Source organism: Vespa velutina, chromosome 3 (genome assembly GCF_912470025.1).
Source record: "Vespa velutina chromosome 3, iVesVel2.1, whole genome shotgun sequence".
NCBI classification, from domain to species: domain Eukaryota; kingdom Metazoa; phylum Arthropoda; class Insecta; order Hymenoptera; family Vespidae; genus Vespa; species Vespa velutina.
Window position 1 is genome coordinate 11,001,622 of NC_062190.1, and position 24,716 is coordinate 11,026,337.

At 30.8% G+C, this 24,716-nt stretch overlaps 4 protein-coding genes across 8 annotated transcripts in view; 3 read left to right on the forward strand and 1 right to left on the reverse strand.

Moving 5' to 3' along the window:
* LOC124947500 (putative fatty acyl-CoA reductase CG5065) overlaps positions 1-14,370 on the reverse strand; it is a 33,238-nt gene extending 18,868 nt beyond the window's left edge. Inside the window, exon 1 of one of the 2 annotated variants that reach the window (XM_047489728.1) lies at positions 14,349-14,370. The gene's annotated coding sequence lies outside the window, so the exon portion shown is untranslated. Of the gene's footprint in view, positions 1-5,115; positions 5,167-14,348 lie in introns of those variants that run through there. The other variant, XM_047489729.1, reaches the window with a different exon arrangement.
* LOC124947501 lies at positions 1,880-8,213 on the forward strand. Its single transcript, XM_047489731.1, has 4 exons — positions 1,880-2,423; positions 3,479-3,601; positions 7,273-7,396; positions 8,103-8,213. The coding sequence occupies exons 1-4, from the start codon at positions 2,305-2,307 to the stop codon at positions 8,142-8,144; spliced, it is 408 nt and encodes a 135-aa protein (XP_047345687.1). The 5' UTR covers positions 1,880-2,304; the 3' UTR covers positions 8,145-8,213.
* On the forward strand, positions 11,888-14,607 carry LOC124947502. The gene is made up of 5 exons (XM_047489733.1): positions 11,888-12,071; positions 12,514-12,597; positions 12,774-12,896; positions 12,983-13,078; positions 13,808-14,607. Exons 1-5 carry the CDS (start codon positions 11,995-11,997, stop codon positions 13,809-13,811), a joined length of 384 nt encoding a protein of 127 aa, XP_047345689.1. The 5' UTR covers positions 11,888-11,994; the 3' UTR covers positions 13,812-14,607.
* Positions 14,608-15,036: 429 nt separating this feature from the next.
* LOC124947499 (protein son of sevenless) lies at positions 15,037-24,286 on the forward strand. Of its 4 annotated transcripts, none has more exons than XM_047489722.1 (18): positions 15,037-15,774; positions 16,307-16,570; positions 16,681-16,764; positions 16,851-16,933; positions 18,469-18,619; positions 18,695-18,903; positions 18,983-19,166; positions 19,320-20,161; positions 20,240-20,432; positions 20,512-20,748; positions 20,831-20,986; positions 21,059-21,241; positions 21,317-21,434; positions 21,515-21,804; positions 21,888-22,122; positions 22,203-22,510; positions 22,585-22,840; positions 22,933-24,286. In XM_047489722.1, exons 1-18 carry the CDS (start codon positions 15,667-15,669, stop codon positions 23,022-23,024), a joined length of 3,993 nt encoding a protein of 1,330 aa, XP_047345678.1. In that variant the 5' UTR covers positions 15,037-15,666; the 3' UTR covers positions 23,025-24,286. The 4 variants fall into 4 exon arrangements, with proteins under 4 accessions (XP_047345678.1, XP_047345676.1, XP_047345677.1 ...); XM_047489720.1 differs by having other exon boundaries at positions 15,038-15,774; positions 16,851-16,931; positions 18,470-18,619; positions 22,173-22,510; XM_047489721.1 differs by having other exon boundaries at positions 15,040-15,774; positions 16,851-16,931; positions 18,470-18,619; positions 22,185-22,510.
* The last annotated feature ends 430 nt before the right edge of the window (positions 24,287-24,716 follow it).

Genomic DNA, 24,716 nt, shown 5'->3' on the forward strand with positions numbered 1-24,716 from the left:
TTAAACGTAATAGTTGTTGAATAATGATAATATACAGAATGAATTTGTTTTCTTTTCTTTTTTTTTTTTTTTTCTTTTTTTTTTTTAACGAACGTGCATATCACTGAAGATGAGTTTGCAATAAATTAATGAGATTTCATAAAATAATGTAATAAACGTGGTTCATTAGAGAAATAGTATTTATTGCAATTCGTAATAAGCTTGACGCAATCATTTCAATATGTTATTAAAAGTCTTTTATACAATTAGCAATATTAAATGTTAATTTCTACATAAAAAAATTATTATTTATTATTGATGTTAGATCGAATACAAGCAATAAATTAAATGATGATTTGATTTATACGATGTTATTTCATTTCATAGGTCATACTTTCGATTCGTGAAAGTAAACGCTACCAAATCGTTTCGGCGAAGAATCTCTCGAAATCGCGAATGTGTGAATTGTAATTCGAAAGCGAAATGACGAAACTAATAATTTTCTGCTCGTATATGCATATATGATTATCTACGTAGTTCATTTCGATGATCAATAAATCTAAAATTATAAATCGACGCTAAAACTAAATTACAATTCGATTTAATGCATCATGTTATAATAATTCGACGTATTTTATCATTAAAGAAATGTCTGACCACTTTAAGATTAATTTTTGTACAATCGGTATTATTCATTGAGATATCAGGTAAATACATATATTGGTCAATACGGAGGAGATATCTCTTCCGTAGACAAACACGTATGTACATAAACACATATATATATATATATATATATATATATATATATATATGTATATATATATTCGCCGTTATACGCGTGTGTAAATAATTGTTTATTGTTTTATTCTATATTTTAATTCGTATGAATCAGCCGCATCATCAGACCATCGAACATTTTCATTGGAAATATATGTTAGAAATATAGAAACAGAAACGTTGTTCTCGATCGATTGATTACGTCAAACTATCTACAACTGAACATCGAATGGACCGCGAAAAATAATACATTATTTATTTTTAATTATGAGAATAACTCACGTTCCCACGAATAATTATCGATAAACGAGATTCATAAGTAAACACATTCGAGTAAAGAACATATGTATGTATCTACGTTTTTCTACGTGAAAATCTTTTCGCATCTACGTCATTCGATGCGTTCAAAGAATAAAAAAATACCTTCTCACCGTACAAGAGAGACCCATGAATACGTAGAATCAACTGTCGAGATAAAACTTGTAAAAGGAAAAAGTTCGTAGGGGAAATTTACTAGGGAATATAAAGTCTAGGGTGATTAAAGAATTAATTACATTGATTATTACATTCGTCATCGACGCATTCTTTTCGTACCAGAGACATTAAAGAATATGAAGAAAAAGAAGACAAAAAAAAACCTAAAGATAGACAAAGATTTTTTTTGTTATAACATAAGGAATAAGATCCTTGTCTTTTATAATGATTACGCTTATAGATAATAGATTATAATCAATTATTTTCCTATACCGACTAATCGGTATTGTCATATTTCTATATATATATTTCTCATTCTCGATGATGTAAACGAATACAGTCATTAAATGATAAACACCTTACTTTATCTATTTAACATTATTTAATCATTGAAAGAGAGTAAATTTTTCTTTTTCATGAAAATCATCGAAAGATAAAGTTTGGTGTTATCACATTGATAATCGATACATGATGACGAAGATGACGAATCGTTGTATTTCCCCCAAAAAAAAAAGGATCGGAGTCCAGTATGGTTGGATAAAGGTGAGGGAGGATCCCGAGTGAAGGCGAGTGGGGGATGGCATTGACGAAGGGGAAGGAGGGGGCGCTTACTCTGCTTCGAGTATATATGCTCGAACCGAGTGACGGTATGCTACAGTTCAACTAGACAAAAGCAGCAAGGAGAAGGGGCACTAGCGCGTTAAAGACAATAGAAAAAGAATTGACTTGATTTACGGATTGCGACATTAATTTAATCGTTTTCTCTTATATTTTCCTTGTCTTCTGTCCTTTTTTCTTTTTTACTTTTCTTCTTTTTTTTTTTCTTTTACCTCTTCTTAATATACCTTTTATCATTCGTGAACGAACAATCGTGAAGGAAAAATCGTGAAAGTAATCGTATTCTTTCTCGTGGAGGCGTCGTTTTCGTTGAAAAAGACAAGAAAAAAAGGGGGAAAAAAAAAAAGAAAAAAAAAGAAATAAATAAAAAGAAAAAGAAATAAAACGAAGAAGAAAATAAATTCTTTCGACGAAAGTTCGAGTGTTCTTTTATCGAATTTCTTTCAAGGAAAAATGACGAAATACGAAATGTGTGTTAAATCGCGTCCACTGATGACTCTTCTGATCGTCAGTGTTCTCATGACGGTTTTGATACCCAAACCAACCGAAGCCAGACCTTCCGGTATCATCAGGTAAGCCTCCAACAAAGATTTTCTTTTGCATTAAATTTTTATTTAAAAAATTTTTTTGTTGATCATTTTTTTTCTGCTTCTTTTTTCATTTATTTAAAAATTACTCATACTAAATAATATCGTCATGGAAGGACGATAACAATTCTTTTTTCCGATATTGTCGATATTATAGAACATATGCTGGAATGATTAGCTCGACGATTAGATATCGTTCCTTCTTTCCTCTTTTTGTCTTTCCAAATGAAAAGTACAAAATCTCACGGAGAGAATAATTTTTAATTAAAGAAAGTAAAAAAGTATTCAAACGAGGTTAGAACGGTGAATAGGACGAAATATATAATTGATCGACGTAACGAAGAAAATAATAAACTCATACGAATTTCTATGAGAATATGGATTATTGTTTAGTGCGTTGAATTTCGAAAAAAAAAAAAGAGAGAAAAAAAAGAGACAGACAAAAAAAGAAATTTATTTAGCGCGAAACTATGGCGACATTTCTTTAAAATTTTCTCTACGTTAGAACGGATATTATGCGTTCGAATGCTTTATGTTACGATTTATTTAACGAAGTGCAGTCACGTGACTGTTGTTCGTGAATCGTTTTTGCAAATAAATGTATATTTATAGTACAAGGCGGTGATAGATTGAATCGCGAAGTAAGTGCGTGGCAATGGCCGCTTGCGAAACGGCTTGAAAAATCCTCGAGAAAGGCTAAAGACGTTTGTGCAAAGGCCATATATAAAAAAGGCAAGAAAATCTTGCAAGATATTTAGATACGCCAATAGATAGAAAGATAGTTCGACGTATAACATAGGTTAGTCATTTTCTCACGATTATTTCTATGTCATAAGTTCCTTTAAAGTCGGTGAAAGCGGTGAAAATCTATATAGAAAAAGAAATAACGTGATGCTTCTAATGTCAGATTTTAATGATAATTAGCGATGTATGAGTTATTAACGTTACCCAACTCTTACGTACGGTCTAAGTTTCGTCAAAGGAAAATAGATAAAATCTTATTCTTTATATATATATATATTTTTTTTTTTCGATTACAGTAGACGCAAGAGAGTCTCGGATCAGAGGCTTGCCGAATTGGAAACGTTATTGGGATTATCAAAGATGAAGGGCAAGATAATAACTATACCTATTGCATTTGGCGTTGTCGATCCTGCGAAAATGTAAGTTTTCTTATCTTTCCTACACATATATATATATAAATACACATAACGTAGATTATAAAATTTTATTCGAGAATCTCTTTCTCCAGTATGACAAAGAGAAACATAAATAGACTGTATAAGGTAATACAAGATCTGATTTAGTAAGTTCTTAGATTCAATGATTTTTCCATAATAAAAGACTTTTCCAGAGACTTTCCAGAGACTTTCCTTTTTTCACTTGCAAGATCAAAAAATCTTATTCGATCTAGAAACCAGAGAAACAAGTATATCTATATATATATATATCTATATATATACATATATATATATATGTATATAGCAATTAGATACGTTGGGATATAATACTTCGTAAACGATTTCAATTGAGTCGTGTTCGTATAGAAAAGAAAGGTGAGATCTTGCTCGTGCAAGAACTATTTCAGGTTGCACGATCTTGTCTTGCCCCTTCTCTTTTTCTAATACAAAAATAATCTTGTTACTTATTGTTGCCTTGTCATCCATTATGATAACGTCTCGCGTGCATCGACCGTGAGGATGACGTCATTGACGCAATTCGCATTCGTAATTCTCGAAGATCGTTTATTTTTTCGACGAATTATTATCTCTATTATTCAACAAGATAAATAATGATAACTATATTAATAGATCGAAATGATTAGATTTAGTATGTTTTCGAGAGATGTAAAATTTTTTTAAATATCTCGTGAAGTCTTCTTCTTCTTCATTTTCTTTTCCCTTTTTTTCTTTTTTTTTCTTTTTTTTCTTTCTTTTTTTCTTTCTTCAAAACGCTTAACGAAGAAGAAACGAAAAGGACGTAATTTTTTCGTTGATACAACGTGATTACACGAACAGAAGGATCTATCGCTTATGGTTTTTAGCAGGGGCTCGGTATGATCGTAATATACGTCTTGTCGTTGGGAGATTAGCAAAGCATGCTCCTAGGATTACCGTTGATCCTGCGGTCGCTACGTGTCCTCTGAGATTGTCAATGAAATATAAAGCAAAGGAGGACAATATCGTTGCGAAGGAAAAGCAAATGGGGCGGGGAGATCCTCGGCAATCAGAAAGGACGATCTCTTTTTTCCTGTGTTAACGTTTATATGTACGTAGGCAACACATCTCTCTCTCTCTCTCTCTCTCTCTCTCTCTCTCTCTCTCTCTCTCTCTGTCTTTTTTCTATCTTTTGTTTCCATCTCTTTCTATCTCTGTTTATATTAAGCAAGGACACTACACTATCGATGACTTTACAACGTCTCACAAATTATCGAACACATAAACAACGATATCTTGTATATAAACGTGCTAAATTCCTTCTTTTTTCCTTCTTCTTCTTCTTCTTCTTCTTCTTCCTCTCTCTTTTTCTTCTTTTTTTTACTTTAACATGGTATGGTTATATAATACAGAAAAGGCGGACATAGAATTAAGGGTTAACGCGAAAGGGAGAAAATTAACGATACGAGGGGTAGGCGTCGCGTTACGTGGAGAAAGGATAATGAGAATTAGTGTCTTACCAGCCAAATGACATTCTGAGACGTCTAAGGCACAACGCAAAACGAGTGATGAAGTATTTAACGAACTGATAACGCGTCTGTCTACGTGTAATGTATATCAACTGGAACTTTCTGCGAGAAAGGGTAAAAGAGAGTGTGTGGGAGAGAGAGAGAGACAGAAAGAGAGATAGAGAGAGAGAGAGAGAGAGAGAGAGAGAGAGAGAGAGAGGGAGAGAGAGAGAGAGAGAGAGAGAGATAAATGAGAAGGAGAAAAGATATAAGTAGGAGCCAGTAAATGGGCGAAGAAAATGCAGCTACCGGTAATGGAGTCTCTAACAGAGTTACCTCTCCTTCGAATACTCTCCGAACGTATTTCTATTCAACACCTATAACTCGTGGTATGCATTCACGAAAGAGAAAGAGAGAGAGAGAGAGAGGTAACATGAATTTGCTTATCCTATCTTTGGCATTCTTTTTCCAATATAAGACGCTTGAATATCACGATTTCATAATGAAATTACTTACTTTATACTAGAGAGAAAGAAAATAGATTGTACTCGCGTTCCTATTTATCCTATTATTATTACTACTACTACTACTACTACTACTACTACTACTACTTCTACTTCTACTACTACTACACTTCTATTACTACTACTACACTACTACTTCTTCATTTATTTCTTCTCGTTTCCGCTTGATTTTTTCAATTCAATTGGTGAGGTCCGCAATTTCCCATAGATCTAACGTAGAATATTATATTGCATTTTTCATCAGGATAAAATGTCGACCAACTACTTCCTTTTATTTCATACTCGAAGAGATCGAGAAAATATGATTTTTCCCCCTCATGCGATATTATGTCTTCCATCCGAAATAATACACTTGTTTGATATTAACGTAAAAGTTATGATATATTGAAAAAACGAAAAAACGAGAAAACGAAAAAATGAAAAAAAAAAAAAGAAGAAAAAAACCAAAAAATGAAGAGGAAGAAAAAAGAAAAAAAAAACAAAACAAAAACCGGTCTATTTCGCTTGCGACATAAGTCTTTCTGTAGATTATAGGAATTTCACAATATATGTCTTCCGAAGATTGATGTCTTTTCTTTGGATTTCGTGAATTTAATTCATCCGATATTGTCACATTTCCGGAGGAAATTAAATTATGTAGATATCATAAGAGAGGATCCCCATAATGATACGAAAGACGCATATACAAAAGAATGACGTGTAAACATACCGTGTTACATCATACTTACATTATCACGTTGATGATATCTTTTTTGTTTGATCTTTAAACTAGTACAACTCTGTCCTTTGTTTCTTTTCTTATTCTTTTATAAATCGCAAAAGGAAAAAGAAAAAAAGAAAAAGAAAAAAGAAGAAAAAAAAAAGAAAAAAGGGAAAATAAAATGAAATAAAAAGAAGAATTTTAATTCCAAAGTTGGATCTTTAATAAGTATATAAAATCAGACACGTGTTTCTTGGCTCGACAAATTTCATTCATGAATTTCATTCGAGTTTAGAAATTTTTAAGATTGTATGATTGGGACGACCCCATCGCGAATATGTCATCTTATTCATTTCGCCGACACGAGAATTATGCGTGATCTTTTGCTCTCTGGCTCTCTCTCTCTCTCTCTCTCTCTCTCTTCTTCGACTGATGCCATAACGTTCATTTTTATGCTGAAGAACACATTGACTGGTATCCGTTAATCTCGAACGTGTACGTCGGCATATAATGTCGATGTTCTTCGATATTATTATAAATCGTAGATATATAAATCATAGATATTAATTAAAAATATTCGTGTAATATCGATTTATCTAGATTTCATCGATCGAATAACTTTTTTTTTAATCATCATTCTTCATCGTTTTAAGGAAAAGAAAAAAAAAAAAGGAAAGAAAAGAAAGAGAGAAAAGCGATCGTTCGTAATCGTTTCATCGATAATCAATCGCTAAATAATTATACGTCTCTTATATTCGTCAATTAGAATTGGAATGATTAATTACGCGATAAAACTGTTTGACCATTCGAATTAACCACTACATATGACACGCGTTAAAGAAAGAGATTACTCGAATATTATTAATTTCGTAACTTGATTAATTAATTAATTGCTTCTATTGTTTTCTTTTTGTTTTTATTTTTGTTTCTTTTTTCTCTTTGAAGAGGTCGCAAGCGAAGATCTCCAACGGACGACAGTTCCAACAAATTGCGAGAGACTCTGCAAATAGACGGACGAGATTCGATTTTTCTCCCGGAAGAGAATAATGAGATTTTATCTCTCCCATTGGTAAGTTTTATCGCTTTCAAAGCAGTCCTTTACATTATACCCATCAATGTTATTCTTTAAATTTATCGGAAAATGATTCGTATAGAAAGAAAATCGATCATGTATTATATTGATAATGGAAGATCGTTAAATCTTCGTGAAGAAACGCAAATCGTTTATATCTGTCGTTTGTATAATTACGAGTTTTTTACGAGATTGCATGCGTAATCGAGCGATAATTAGTAGAAGATGAAAAAAAAAAAAAAAAAAAAAAAAGGAAAAGAAAAAAAAAACTAGAAAGAAAAAGAGAGAGAGAGAGAGAGAGAGAGAGAGAGAGAGAGAGAGGAATATGATCGAAAATAGAGAAATGACATTTGCACTTTGTTCCAATGAGTCGGAATAGTTAATTTGCGTTCTCGAATTGCAAGTACGATGTAAAATTTTTAAAACGAAGAAAATATATAGAACGCGGAAATGTGTGCTTGCCAATATAGTAAATAAATCGTGTGATACTCTTCGACGGAGCTCGTCAATGAAATTATTCTTTTTCCTTACGAGCCGACGAATAAACAATCGATAAAAAAAAAAAAAAAAAAAAAGAAAAAAGAAAAAAGAAAAAAGTGAAAAAAAATAAAGTAATAAAATTATCATTTCGCGCTATTCCGAGTCGAAACGAATGATGATGATCGATTCGGACGAACGTTCATTATACGTTTTTTATTTATAGAAGGATGCAAGCGATCAACTAGAGAACGGGGGACAGTATTAGTCTAATTGGATGTTGCAATATCGATTGAAGGAGAAACAAAAATCGAAGCAATTGAGTGTAGCAAGAGAAGAAAGAAAGAAGGAGACGAAGAAGAAAAAAGAAGAAGAAGAAGAAAAAGAAATGAGGAAAATAAGAAAGCTACTAGATCGTGAATCGCCTGAAACAGTATTACGGACCGTTCTCCGTCCGAACTTGATGCACTGAACTCTTTAATAAACTTAGAGCATAAATAATTAGCGACGAATACGACAAATGTTTAAGTCTCGTCGTGATACGTAATTGTAGTTGATAGTGACACGAGAAATGGATAAACATGAATGAGTGAAAAAAAGGAAGGAGGAGAACGAGGAGGAGGAAGAGGAGGAGATGGAGGAGGAGGAGGAGGAGAAGGAAGAAGAATAAAAAGGGAGAAAACCTGAAACAATCGTAACTTCCTAGAAAAAAAAAAAAAAAGAAAAAAAATAAAAGGAAAAAAAAAGAAAAAAAAAGAAAAGAAAAAAAGAAAAACTACTATGCTCTTCCTTTTAAGTATTCGACATCTTAACAAAAACAGTATTCGATGCATTCGATATATATAAATATATATATATGTATGTATGTATATATATATATATATATATATATATACATTCTTTTTAAGTTATTTATTTTATTTATTGAATAATTTAATCGAATTAAAATGATTATTTATTGTTTGTTATATCATAATCAATTGCAATCTCAATCGATCTCTAGACTCGCTTTAATGTGAACACGTATCATACGACAGCATAAAGGCACGAAAAGATAGTTTCTGTGATAAAGATAATGAAGTCAAAATGCGAGGAGTGATAATCACGTGAACGTCTATATAAGATCTAAGAAGAAAGAAAAGAAAAGAAAAGAAAATAAAAGAAAAAAAAAAAAAAAAAAAAAGAAGAAAAAAAGAAAAAAAAGAAAAAAAAGAAAAGAAAGAAAAAAAGAAAAGAATTATCGTTAATTCATTAAAAAAAAAAAAAAAAAAAAAAAAAAAAAAAACGTTCGTGATTCTTAATATAGTATATACAATGTCGTAATAAAATGTCATTATACCAGTTCGTATAAGCGATAAAGGAGATCAAAGAAATTATTCTTTATTTTAATCACAATTTAATTCACATTCCTTTACATATTTATTTATCTATGTATTTATATATCACCTTCATTGCTCTTACAGTCGTTATTAATTATATATTGCGCTCTCATTCATAAAGATAAAATTAATTAAAATTACATACGCGCACTTTTCGAGTATATCGATATCATATTACCTCGATGTTATGTACTTTGTTCTTACTAAGTAAATTATTTCATTAATTCTTATTATAATATATAAATGGATAATATAAATGTAGATGTTGACGTGTTAAATGTACGTGCGTGTGTTCGAAGGTTGATTGTTTTAGGAATTCTCTTTAAGGAATGTCAGCAAAATTTCGAATGTATTTTATCGAGCGTATTCGATGTGCTCTTCCCTTTCATCTAATACGTATTATTTATTTAAGATACTATATATATATATATATATATATATATATATATATATATAATAATAATAATTTATTTATTTTATTTATTTATTTATTTATTATTTTACGAAACGATCTATACGTAAAGACTATGGCGACTAAGCGTTCCAGTGAATAAATGTATTATCTTATTTATTAAGATTGAAATAATTTATTTAAAAAAAAAAAAAAAAAAAAAAAAGAAAAAAAAGAAAAAAAAATTAATTATTTTATTTTTCCTTTATGTTTCATGATAGAGCAAAAATAAAAATATAATTGTGTCTATGCATAGCCATAGTTGTATTTTGTATTCTCCTTTATAACGAAATACACCTTGAATTTCCTATCAAATTAAAAATATATCTTTCAGCTCCCTCTGTGAACATTATTAAAAAACTATATTCCTTAACCGATAACAAGGAAACTCGTATTATTAATCTTAATTGATTTACTTTATTTTTTGTTTGTGTTAAATGAATTATAAATAACGAAACCTTTTTTAACGCATTTTCAAAATTGACATCTAAACATTTATGCATAAAATATAAAGTTCATCGGGCGATATCATTGATTTTATTATAATTGACTTATAATAATTGATTAATAAGAAAGGTTATCATTGTGTCTGAATTGTACATTGATTATATTTTATCAAGGACCGTAAAAAATGATATACGTAAAAGGAAAGAACTTTTTTAAAAATGAATACCATCGCGAAACGATTCAAAATTTTGCAAAGTTTGGCATAACGATGCGACAAAGAATTGGAGAGTGATGAAGGTACAGGGAAGAGAGATAGATAGATAGATAGATAGATAGAGAAAAAGAAAGAGAGAGAAAAAGAGGGAGTAAATAGATCCTGTCTGACTAAAAATGCTTTGAACTACTTGTGAACCAACAAGAAGTAGAAAAGAAGAAGGCGAAGTTCAACCCAAACCGAATTTGTTTTTTCTTAGGGGGGAAAAAAGAAAAAAGAAAAAAAAAAAAGAAAAAAATAAAGCTATTCCTCACGTATTGTCATTATCAAAAAGAATATTATCAATTTTAAAGATATTGAAAAAATTTTTCGATAAATATATGATTTCTTATTGCGGAGACCATATAAAAAAAAAAAAAAAAGAAAAAAAAGAAGAAAAAAAAGAAGACGCTGACGAAGTCAAGCAGTCTAATTGTAAGAGGACGAAGATATAAAATGATCAAGAGAGAAACGGTTCGCGTGGCAGATCTTACATTTCGCAATTATAAACTGCGCAATAAGTTCTCTCTCTCTCTCTCTCTCTCTCTCTCTCTCTCTATGTTTCTTTAGTTCTCTCTCTTTCTCATTTGAACGTAACATATATCGTGATGGACCACTCCTTTGCACAATCTTTCATTTCCGTTCGAAGATCGTCTGTTACTATCAAACAGAAAGACTTTTCGGTTTATTTGATATTGCGCAGGTTTATCATAATAAAACAACGACTTGCGTTATATAGTCCATTGTGAAATTTTCACGTACATATCTACCACGCCTTCTTCTCTCAATACGTCATTTCATATTATTTCTTATTATTTTCATATATACTTAATACGTATAATGATATATGTGATCTACTTGCTTGTCTTTAGACAGTCAAAATGGCTACCTACAAATTGGTAGTAAAGCCTTTATAATTAGACCTATAGAAATTAATTATAATGAATTAGATATATCTAAAGGATAAATAAAAATGATCAGAAATTATTTATACGAAAGAAGAATGAATGAAGGATTAATTTTAAAAGTCCTTAATCATTTAATTAAAAAATCATTTATTGAAGGAAAGTATAAAAACTTTTATAAAAAATCTGCTTAAGAAGATCGATTTATCATCACATACGCATATATGTGTATATATATATATACACACACACACACACATACACACACACATATATATATATAGAAAGAGAGAGAGAGAGAGAGAGGGAGAGAGAAAGAGAGAAGAGGCACGCGTCCAGTAGAATACATATATATGAGTGATAAAAGAACATCTTAGGAGGAAAACGTCAATGGAGGGGATATATACATATTGTCGATAATATATACACACTGCCGAGGATGTCCGCTTTATGTTACAGTTTGACTTAAGACGAAATCGGTTCAGCTTCGAACTTTGTGTCAACTTAAACCGCGAGTATTAGAGTTGCAAGATTTTTATAAAGTTTTGATTTTTTATACTATATATATATATTATATTTGTATACATATATATATATATATATATATATATATATATATATTTATTTTTTACATATTTTAATCGTAAATTACCAAACGTAAAAAGAAAAAAAAAAGAAAAAACATGATGGTCGCTATAAAAATCTCTATCTTCGTTTTATCGTTGGTCCTCTTCGAAGCTGTTAACGGCGAACGAATCAGGTAGATTTTTTATTAATTTTTATTATATAATCCTTATTATACCCCTTACAAATGTAGCATTATACAACCCCTTTAAAAATACTAAAATTATAAAAATACTAAAAATAATATTATATAAAATACTAAAAATATTACAAATAATATCCTTAAGTAAGAAAAAAATAAAAAAAATAGATAAAGGATATTTTTAATATTCGATAATTTATAACTAACGTATTAGCCTTAAAAATAAATTATATCTTTGTGACTAGATATTGCATTTAGATCAAGTTTATTACACAAAACTTGCAAAAGTTACATCAGAATGTTATCTCGCTTTTCTGTCCCTCATGAATATTTAATTGAAATTCATTAAATATATCAGAAGCCGTAAGACGACATATCTTTGTTAACTAACATTTTTTTCTTTCTTTTTTTTTTTTCTTATTCGTATTCTCGATAGAATTGCGGATTATAAAGAAAATGACTCGGACATCGAAATGTCGCTAACTAAAGGGGAAAATGAAAGATCAAATTTACTATTGAAGTAAGTATAATATATCTACATATCATACTATTTTAATCCTATGATAGTCGTAATCGTGCGATATACTTTTTCTTTTGGAAGAATATACAATTGAAAATTAATTTATAAAAAAGAAAAATCAATAAAAGAAAGAAAAAAAAAAAGAAAAATTTCTGAAGTTTCATTAACGATTGCAGACGTCTAAAACGCGTGTCCGATCAGAGATTGGCGGAGCTCGAGACACTTTACGCCCTTAATAAAATAAATATCGTAACTTCGACTGGCCGATCTGCTTATATTAAAATAAATCCGGTATTAATGTAAGCATCTTTTACGGATATAAAAATTACTATTTATGTAATTACATTAGCATCGTTATAAATAATTTATTTGGGATACGTTGCAGAGGACGACGAAAACGAAGTACTCGTGAGAATTTTTACGAAACAAAAAGAATCGATCGACGTACAAGCGAATCGATCAACGATGAAATCCTGATTAGGTATATATATATTTTTTTGTAAAATATATACAAATCTTCTATATATTTCAATTAAACGAAAAAAAAAAAAAAAAACCCGCCGAACATTCGAGAATTTTCATGAATTGGATTATAAGAAATCGAAATAAATAAATATGCATTTGATTACGAATATTAATGCTTAAATAATCGCCAAGTTCTACCTAATTTCAAGGAGTTTACGTTTCGCAGATAAGAACGCAATTACGTACGTCGTAAATTTGATATATACATATATATGTATATGTATATATATATATATATATATATATACATATACATATATATAATGTAAATGGTACGACTCGTGATGCAACCCAATCAGTATATCTCCATTGATAATTCTCGATTGCTGACTAGAACGATTCATATTCTTATGAACATTATCTGAGAAATGTTTCAATACCGATTAATATCATTAACATTTTATCTTATATCATTATCATTTGAATTAAGATTTGTAATCTCCATCTCCAAAGTATAAATTTGTATTTATGTATATATATATATGCATATACATATGTACTTATGCTTTCGCACATTTAGTTATCATATTAGTATATCATATCATATATTATGTATATATGCGTGTGTATATATATATATGATACATATACATATATATATATATATATATATATATATATACACACACATATGAATCGCTAAAGCATATTTCTAAATTATAATATTTCTTAATTTTATTTACAGATGATTTCATTTTGCAATTGAGGGTCACTGAGAGAAATTGAGGAAAGGGACACTCCTCGATAGAATAAAAGGAATATATATATATATATATATTTTTTTATAGAATCGTCGGAAACGATCTATAATTATCTAACAAGCGGTATTAAATTTGGGACACCTGTGTTACGGATCGAATGGACACTTTTTTTATATAATTTTTATAAAAAAAGAACGCTTTACTAATTTATTTATTATCTGCGAACTAATATTCATCCAAAAATCACCTCACCCCCATTTTTCCCGCTCCCTAACCCCCCACCCTCTTTCTTCTACAGTATTTATAATAAATAACATAATTAAGTAATCCAAAGGAGAATTTGTAAAAGGAGCAAATTTTTCGATAAGTACTTTTTGAATGTAAGGACGAATGAAATGTAAATAAAAAGAAAAAGCTTAATGTAACATTAAAATTGTATCTAATTAACATCTTAAATTAAATGATTATCATTAAACGAACTTTAATATAAAATTAATATATTTATATATTTAATATAAAACTCACCAAAAAGTATGGACGTGACGTGATATCAAGTATATCCATCTACGATGGAAAATTTGAAATTCGTAGCGTGAGAAATGGCGGACACATTTTTCGCGCGAAATACTTCCTTCGGAATTTGAACCATCGGATGACAAAATGGTGAAGACGTTGATTTCTTCAATTGATTCCTTCTTTTCTTTATCCTCCATAGTCTTTGACACTTTAGGGTTATGCGTATAAATATCAAATCGATTGTATAAAAATGAATAAAAATATTGACAAGAAAGATTAACATTTTTTTCATATGAAAAATTAACATTAAAGTTTGAGATAAAGGTTACCGTATTTAATGCGCGTTCACTCAAATGATTTTTATGATCGTTAAACGAATGATAAAACAAACGTTTCGAACTTGTACATTTCAATGAATAATATTTCTTATTATTCAATTGATACATATGAAAGAATTTCAAAATATTTGTATGAACAAACGAAGATAATTAATAAATAAATAATAATGTCGAAATCTATTTTGGAATTGGGGAATGTGATAATAAAAATACGTCGTAATTTTAGGATGACGCGCTCGCACGATAGAGCGCCATCATGCGAAGAAAGAGTGGAAGCGTCGATTCGAGTCCTCTCGATAACTCTCGATATCTCGTCTGGTCGTCGCGAGAGAGAGTAAAATCGTACATATACATATATCGCGATATCGATCGAACGGGCTACCGTGTGTGACAAGTCGCGCCGCGCCGCGCCATGGTAGCAGCTTTGAGGATGGACGGTAGTGGTGCGTACACCGTTGGAATCTAAAAGAAAATTTTTGGCCGAAGGGCTGTTTAAGATGCGCGAGTGCGGGAACTCGAGAACTCTCGGGTTTGCCTCGGGGATGGTTCCGCGAATAAAAAGTACAAGGGACGTGGGAGAGGCGCGAAAATACAATCGAGTGGCTTAGCTATCGTCGTTTACTCACGGAAGGCGAGAAAAAGAGAGCTATAGAAAGGACGAAAGCGAGAGAGAGAGAGAGAGAGAGAGAGAGAGAGAGATAGAGTGAAAGAGAGAGAGAGAGAGAGAGAGAGAGAGAGAGAAAGACAGCGAGAGAGAGAGAGAGAGAGAGGGAGAGTAAACGAGAGAGGGAGAGAAAGAGAGGTATGATGTCTGCGCCCTGAGGAACGGACAGACGGACAGACGGACGTTTATGTCAAGTTTTTGTGCCTCTTGACGATGTTCTTTATAAATTCGGAGAACTCTCCGGAGCGTGTTCTTTAAGGTGGTAATGTGATTGTAATTCTCGTTCGGATGCCGTTGATAGCTTCTGTCCTAACAGAACGGTGAAATGTTTTCATCGCCGGCGTCGGTGGTGGGCGAGCCGTCAGGCTACGACTTTCTGAAGGAGGAGAACGCCGCCAAGTGGAAGGGAGTGTTTGTCAATTCCCTTAGAAAGGTAAATTCTTTTTTTCATTCTCGAAGCACCTCAAAACGAACGATTACATTGGCCTTTATTTCTCCTTTCCTAAACGAATAATGTTTCCGAGACGATCGATCGATCGAGCCACCCTTCCTCTCTCTCTTTCGTTCTCTCTCTTTCTCTCTCTTTCTCTCTCTCTCTCTCTCTCTCTACGATGTTTAAATGCTCGTAGTACTTTTCTTCCGCGTTCGATCGAATCTACAGATTCTTAACGGCAAATTCCTCGATCAAACTTAATGTCGAATGTAATTTCATTACGCAATACATCCTTGTAATGTATCTCTTAAGGAAAAATGAAGGTGTCAATTAGAAATACGCAATAAAAATTTGAATGCCATCCTAAGTTAAAACGATATTCATAGATATTAATGATTTAATGTTTGATTAAAGAGGTATTAAATTTCTTTGACAATTTTCTTTTCATCAAAGATATCCTGGAAATTTGATTATTCAAATGAAATTCTTGAATAAAGCATATGTCAATGTCGTGTTGTTATTATTTTGATAGGTCTTGGAACAAGTACATCCTAGTCTTGAAGCACGCCAAGATGCCTTAGACTATGTTGAAAGTTTAATTTTAAAAATGCTGGGCATGCTTTGTGGTCATCCACCTCCGCACACTCCACAAGATGTAGAAGAAAGAGTAAGAAGGACATTTCCGACTCCCATTGACAGATGGGCATTGCGAGATGCTAAGGATGCCTTAGAAAAAGGAAAAAAGAAGTCACCATTAGTTCTTCCTGTTGATAAAATTCATCAACTGCTACAAAAAGTAAGCAGCAATATGAATATAGGTTTATAGACCCTTTTCTATGCATAATTCGTGAACAACAAAGGAAGATGTATTCATACCCACATTAGTTCTTTAATATGCATTTGTAGGAAGTCTTGCAGCACAAAATTGACTTACAAGTCAGTCTTTTTGTGGTAGGAGTTTTGGAATATATCTCAGCAGATATTTTAAAGGTTGGTATAACTGTTACAAATTATAATCATAGTTTCAAATTATAATATATAGGTATTTGAGATACTTCAAATTCTTTTATTTTCAGTTAGCTGGAAATTATGTTAAGAATATACGTCATGTGGAAATCTCTTGCGAAGATATAAGAGTTGCGATGTATGCAGACATGGTAATATATCATTTTTCAAGAAATATTTAAGCCTGCATTGTCCTTCTGTCCATGCACATATTTATTAACATACATTATATATTTTGCTACGCTAAAACAAATTTGCGTATGCATAATTTTTATCATTATCGTACAAGCTTTCTCATATTAAATGCCACAGCCTTGTGAACAGATATATACTAAAAATAATTCAGTATAGTTTCAAAGAAATAATTTTTTGCATCATACTTAATTAAAACTATGCACACAGCTATGTATTCATTCACAATTTAGTATTGTAGGCTATATATTTCATTTATATTGCCTGCCTTTTAATTCATTCTTACATATTATTCTTGAAATTGATAGAAAATTTCTTATTTTTTTTTTAGAAATCCATTTAATCAAAGCAATAATAGAACAGCATAATGTTCCCAGTAATAGTGGTTATAAAAATTATTAATTAATTTATTAATTAAATAATTTTTTCGAATATTCATAAGGAATTTATACGAAATTCTATTACTAACAATAATTGAAATAGTATTTATTGCATTGATTAAATCTAAGATTTTTTATTGGATATGATTGAATGGTCACAGATTTATTGTGGCTGCATATCTTCTTTGCTTGATTACATGCTTACCACTAACATATAACAAAATCAACGGTGTTCATTCTTCGCTCATGCTGTTCTAGGTGGTACGTACCTGCAATCCTTTAGCAAAAAAAAAATATATGAGAAGTGTTTTATGTATCGTACCATTTATAAGAAATTTCTATTTTTGCTTTACGTATTTTTGTTCTTTTGCTTCTGAAACTGAATTATTCAAAATAATATTCTAATTTTCTTTTTCTTTTTTCTTTTTTTTTTTTTCTTTTTTTTTTTCAGTAGGTTAGCTCATATTCTTTTCATTTTAAAAATGATATTACATAGTATATGTGATCTTTTATTTTTATTTGATATCTCTTAGCCAATGAAAAATGTACACTTTATAACATATCAAATATATTAACTATAATCATAGAGTATTTATTGACTTTTTACAATGTGATATTACAGCAATAATATTTTATATAGAATCTGTAATATCATGGTAAATTTTATGCATATATTGATTTATGGTAATTATGAGTACGATTAACAAAAATATGTATGCATGAAATATAATGTAAACGTTCTTAAAGTAGAATTTTGAAACATAGAGCTTTTTTTATTAAGAAACAATAGCATGAATTATTTCTACATATATATACGATATAATTTTTTTTTTTTTTTTTTTTTTTTTTTTTATTTTCTTTTTTTTTTTTTTCAGTACGAAATCTACACAAAGTTAAGCATAATATTTGTGATCTTGATATATACTTATAATAGCACTACTTTACGTAAAATATTATCTTTGATAATAAAATATATATGTGTGCATTATAGAATACTATATTTATCATTATATTAGAAAATATTTTATATTATATTATGAAATCTTCAAAATTGATAAAATACAATTAAAATTTTGATAATATTATAAAAATATAAAGAAATATTTTTTCATTGACAGGTACTGATGGATATGTTCTTCCAAGATGATTGCTCGGAAAGTCCGCAAAGCGGATTAGGTGCAGTAGTATCTCAAACATATGAAGAATCTGTCAGAGACCTTATACATGATGAACGTCATTATTTGCGTGATCTTCATATGATTATAAAGGTATAATAAAGTCAAAATTTATTCTGATTACTTGTTAATTAAAGATGATATAATAATAAAGTTTACTTCATATAGGTATTTCGGGAAGAAATTGCCAAGCTTGCACAAGATAAAAGTGAACTTGAAACGCTTTTTAGTAATATTATGGATATATATGAAGTCACTGTTACATTACTTGGTAGTTTAGAAGATATAATGGAAATTACAGAAGAAAAACAAACTCCTACAGTTGGATCATGTTTTGAAGAGTTGGCTGAAGCTGCTGAGTTTGATGTGTATATAAAGTATGTTGTTTATCTATTAATTATGAATAAAATACTATCATATTTTATTTTATTTTCTTTTTTTTTTTTTTTTCTGTAGGTACGCGAAAGATGTTAATAGTTCGGCTAGTAAAGAAGTTTTAATAAATTTATTATCAAGACCAGAAGCTAATGCAGCATTAAGAGCAGCAGGGCATGGATTTAAAGAAGCTGTTAAATACTATTTGCCAAAACTTTTATTGCAACCTGTGTGGCATTGTTTTTTGTACTTTGATTATATAAAGGTATATTTTTTAAATTAATAAATTATTTTTTTATATTATTAATATTGATCAATTTATTGCGTATGATTTATTTATTTTTTTTCTTTTTTTGTTCTTTTTTTTTTTTTTTTTTTTTTTTTTTTTTTTTTTTTTTTTTTTTTTTTTTTTTTTCAGGTATTACAAAAACGCACACCTAATACAGAAGATGGTGAAACTTTAGAACAAGTGCAAGGACTACTGAGGCCATTACAAATGGAGTTAATGCAGTCAGTTGCAAGTCTTCCAAAAAAGGATACTGGTCTACGGATGCAAAGTCGTGCTAGGAGACAAGCAGCATTGGAAAAGATTAGTGAATTACAAAAAACTGTAGATGGGTGGGATCAGAGAGATGTTGGGCAATGTTGCAATGAATTTATTAGAGAGGATACATTAGGAAAAGTAGGTAGTAATGGTCGAAGGTTAACAGAAAGAAAAGCTCTTTTATTCGATGGATTATTGGTATTATGTAAACCCAGTGGTGGCAAAAGAGTCAGTGTCACTGTTGCCGTTGGTGTTGGTGTGGTTGGACATCCAGCACATCCAGGTGAACTTCGTTTAAAAGAAAGATTTTTCATTAGAAAAGTTGACATCATAGACAGAGAAGATACAGAGGAATTAAAAAATGCCTTTGAAATAGCACCAAGGGACCATCCTAATGTTATACTCGTTGCCAAATCCGCCGAAGATAAAAACAGTTGGATGGCTGATTTAGTTATGTTAAATACAAAAAGTATGTTAGAACGAACTTTGGATAGTATCCTCTTAGACGAAGAAAGGAAACATCCCTTGAAATTACCTCCGCCACATTTGTATAAATTCGCTGAACAAGATAGTCCAGAAAATATTGTCTTGGAAGCTAGAGAAAATGGTGGAGTGCCATTAATTAAAGGTGCAATATTGGTAAAATTGGTAGAAAGATTAACTTATCACATATATGCTGACCCTGCTTTTGTACGTACATTCCTTACTACTTATAGGTAGGTAATGCTCACTTATTTTTATCAACTTTATCTCACACACACACACTTATCATTTGATTTTATATTTATTTACAGGAGTTTTTGCTCACCTCAGGAATTATTGACATTATTAATAGAAAGGTTTGACATACCAGATCCTTCATTAGTATATGGTGACGATGAAAAACCTTCTGGCTGTAAGACTACAGCAAGAGAAGATTGGAAAAGATATAGGAAAGAATTTTGTCAACCGGTACAATTTAGGGTTTTAAATGTTTTAAGGCATTGGGTGAGTAGAATATATGTAAACATTATTCCTTTGTAAAAATTCAAACATATATAATAATGATTATATTAATATTTGATAGGTGGATCATCATTTTTATGATTTTGAACGTGATAGAAATCTTCTGGAAAGATTGCAAACATTTTTAGACACTGTAAGTGGTAAATCAATGCGAAAATGGGTAGATTCGGTTATAAAAATTGTACAAAGAAAATGTGAGCCGTCTGAACAACGGCCAATAACCTTTAGTTTTGAACGATCTCCTCCACCTATTGAGTGGCATCTGAAAGTTCCTGAAGAGGAATGGGGTATACTTACAGTAAGCACTAACACTACTATACTCTATGCATATTATTTATTCTTTTATGGACACAACTAAATAATAGATATTGTCATTTCAGTTGCACCCCATTGAATTAGCAAGACAATTGACACTTTTAGAATTTGAATTGTACAGAACTGTAAAACCTTCTGAGTTAGTAGGATCAGTGTGGACTAAAAAGGACAAAGAAAAGACATCACCAAACTTATTGAAAATGATCAAGCACACAACAAATGTAAGAGAATGCTTAACAATTATAATTTTGTAATTATTATAATAGTATATTGTATATTCTGTTATTCTATAGTTTACTAGATGGCTTGACAAGACGATAGTAGAAGCAGAAAATCTTGAAGAAAGAGTAGCTATTGTTTCACGAGCAATCGAGATTATGATGGTGCTTCAAGATTTAAATAATTTTAATGGTGTATTAGCCATCGTTAGTGCTATGGGATCTGCGTCTGTATTTAGGTTAAAATTTACTTTTCAAGTAAGTAAAAATAATTAAATGTATATAATCGTTCATATTTTCTCTGATGTACATTGAATGTTTTTAATATTGTAGCAAATTCCTGCGCGATTAGAAAAAGCGCTTGAAGAAGCACGAGAATTAAATAACGACCATTTCAAAAAGTACCAAGAAAAATTAAGATCGATAAATCCTCCTTGTGTACCCTTTTTTGGTAAGTAGAAATATTGAACATTTATTAATTTCATATAACATTTATGAATTCTTCATTGATTATATATTTTTTCTATTCAGGTATGTATTTAACTAACATTCTACATATTGAAGAAGGAAATCCCGATTATCTCCCGGGAAGTCCAGAATTGATAAATTTTAGTAAACGTCGAAAAGTCGCGGAAATAACTGGAGAAATTCAGCAATACCAAAATCAACCGTATTGTCTTTCGGTAGAACCTAGAATACGACAGTTCATTGAAAATTTATGTCCATTTGATCCCAATATGAAAGATGCAGATATTAGTAACTACTTATTTAATAAAAGTTTAGAAGTAGAACCTAGAGGATGCAGACAACCACCCAGAGTTGTAAGTTTACTTTATGTCCAATATATTCGCAAATACGAACGTATTTTTCTTATGTAGTAATAAATGTATGTATTTAAAATTAGCCTCGTAAATGGCCGGATTTAAATTTGAAATCACCGGGTATTAAGGCAAGAAGTCTGAGTGGTAAATTACCTGCTCCTCTTCAAGCTGTAGCATCAAGTGTAAGATTACACGATCCACCACCGGAGGTACCACCACCTCCACCACCGGATTTACCGGAGACACCACCACACACATCACAAGTTACAGTTCCACATACAGGGGACCATAGTGTGTTTGCACCTGTGTTATTAGGAGGTTAGTATTTGTAATGAAATTAATAAATCTTTTATATAGATTGTATGTAGCTTTTTATACAGGTATAGGTCAACCCCCAGGTTCACCAGGTCCACTTAGTATATCAGGATTATCAGTCAATTCGCCAAGTAGTAGTCCACAAATGGGATCACCAGGCCATCTTCCAACGACGCATCATCAATCGCAAAGTACTCACTTTGGGTTTAATTCTGGAACTATTGGTGTTATGGGAGCTTTAACAGGATTGTCATCGTCTAGTGGAAGTCCAGGTGCTATAATGCCCCCACCACCTTCTCCTAGCCATATGCCTCCTAATCAACCTCCACCACCGTTGCCACCTAGATCTCACAGAAGGCGGGAAAGTTCAATAAGTGACTCACCTCAACAGGTAATTTATAGGAGAGATTAATATTTTAAGATGAACTTGAAATATTATTCATTTATGTGTTATTATAATAAAAGGCACGACAAGCGCCGAATGCACCTATACTTCCTCCAAGAGATGGTACCTCTCCACCGCCATTACCACCAAGAAGAGACTTGCCTTTAACGACATTGCCACCAAGACTTCCAAGTACGTTGAATCCAAGCACTTCAGCGTTATTAACTAGGCGAAATTCTACGTTAGAAAATACGTGCTCGTCTAACGCCCACCCACGCCGACATATGTCTTTCAATGGGCCTAGTCCTACGAAACTTCCCCCTACACAACCTAATGGTAAAGATATATAAATTTCCATAATTTTATTCTTATGCATGTCAATTATTGTTTAATAGTGATTGATTTTTATGATCAAATATGATTTGTAGGGTCTGTAACTCCAAGATTACCACCAAAACCTTTACCAGGGCGTCCACCAACAACCATGTTTAATTTCAATGCTCCTCCTGGACCTAGTTAAGTGTTACTCTTTCTTATCTTCTTCCTTAATAAAAGAAAAACAAACATTTTCGGAAATCGATTTCTAGTCCACTCAGAAAGCTAGGTAAAGCCAAAGGTTTTACTAGCTCAGATCGACTGACTGTAAATAACATTGCTTCGAAACTTGTACATCATTTTCTATTGAATAGATGTATATCGAGCATAGTATTAATACATTTATCACGATAACCCTTAACATTCAATATACGTGATAAATGGATTAAGGTGCAGAAGACTTAGTAAATATCTTTGCAAGACATGGCTCTTACGTGATGAGATGCTAGTTACATTCCTTACAGCAATTCATCTTTTAATGATGTCCACGACATCATTTTCATTCAAAGTTTATTTTTTGAGACAATACAGACTGTTGTGACTTGTACAATATATTTTTAGATATTTTTTTAATAAGCAGGTACACATAATCAATAGATGTAAGGTTGTATATTCCATCATGAAAAACGATACTTTTATTAATATAATATTTCTTAATACAAATACATGTATGTCAAAGCCTCATATTGAGCTTTTTACATTACATCATGCATATACTTTTTCTTACTTCTATTAATGAACAAATTTGTCAGATATATAATGATTCTTCCAATTTTTTCGTTAACTGATTCATTAAGAAAAAATTTCGCGTTCAAACATATTTAAATGCTTTTCGCGGAGGACGACAATGCCTCAGAAATTGAAAACAAACAAATGCATCGGTTCTTTCTCCTATTTTCTCATTCATCTTCATGAAATTATCTCAAATATTTACCCATATTAATAAAAATATATTTCTTTTTTTATTTGAGGAATGCAAAATACATTTCATCGCAGTTGCCAGTTCTTTGAAAATTATATTCCATATCTCTGAAGTGTTTATCTTCGTTATAATTTAGTCATGCTACGTATATTACGATCTTACTGAATGGACTATATTCGATTTCGGTTGCACAATAGTTTCTTTTTTCTTCTAATTCCTCTCTGTCCCTCAACACAACTGTGATACACTTGAACGTGGGTATGTACGTTATGTAACTAGGCATTTAGATTTTAAAGAATCCGATGCAAAAATGTGCAGTATCGAATGAATCATAGGCCAATATGCATATACAATTATATACATATAAAATGAATCAATAGTAAAGATGAGTACATATGTACATGTATATTATTATAAATATATTCTATAATAGTTATTGTGTAATAATGTCGAATATAAGATGAAAAAATAAAATATTGAAATTATATAAAATAAAGATTATATTGTGTAGCATTTCGCATATTTTTTTACCCTTGCGATGATTAATCAATTTATTTTGTTAAATAAATATTAGGTTGGTGCGTATGAAATGTCGGATTTTCTTTAATATATTCACTTAAGAATCCGACATTTCATTCGCACCAACCTAATATATTCCCCGTTATATCATCTAGGTTATTTGCAATTAAATGTTTATATTTTTTTTTATCATTTTTAAATCGAAAGAAAAGATGATGCAAAAGGGTACAACGATACGAGCATACGCTCGTATTGAAATTGCCGCCATATTTATAATTTCGCGCGCAATACCATTTTATATCTGGTCTTTCATTTCCGGTCTATACTTACGCATCGTTCACATGTTAACGTCGTGCTAAATTTTTACGAAACAAAACCATAATTCATATTAATTCC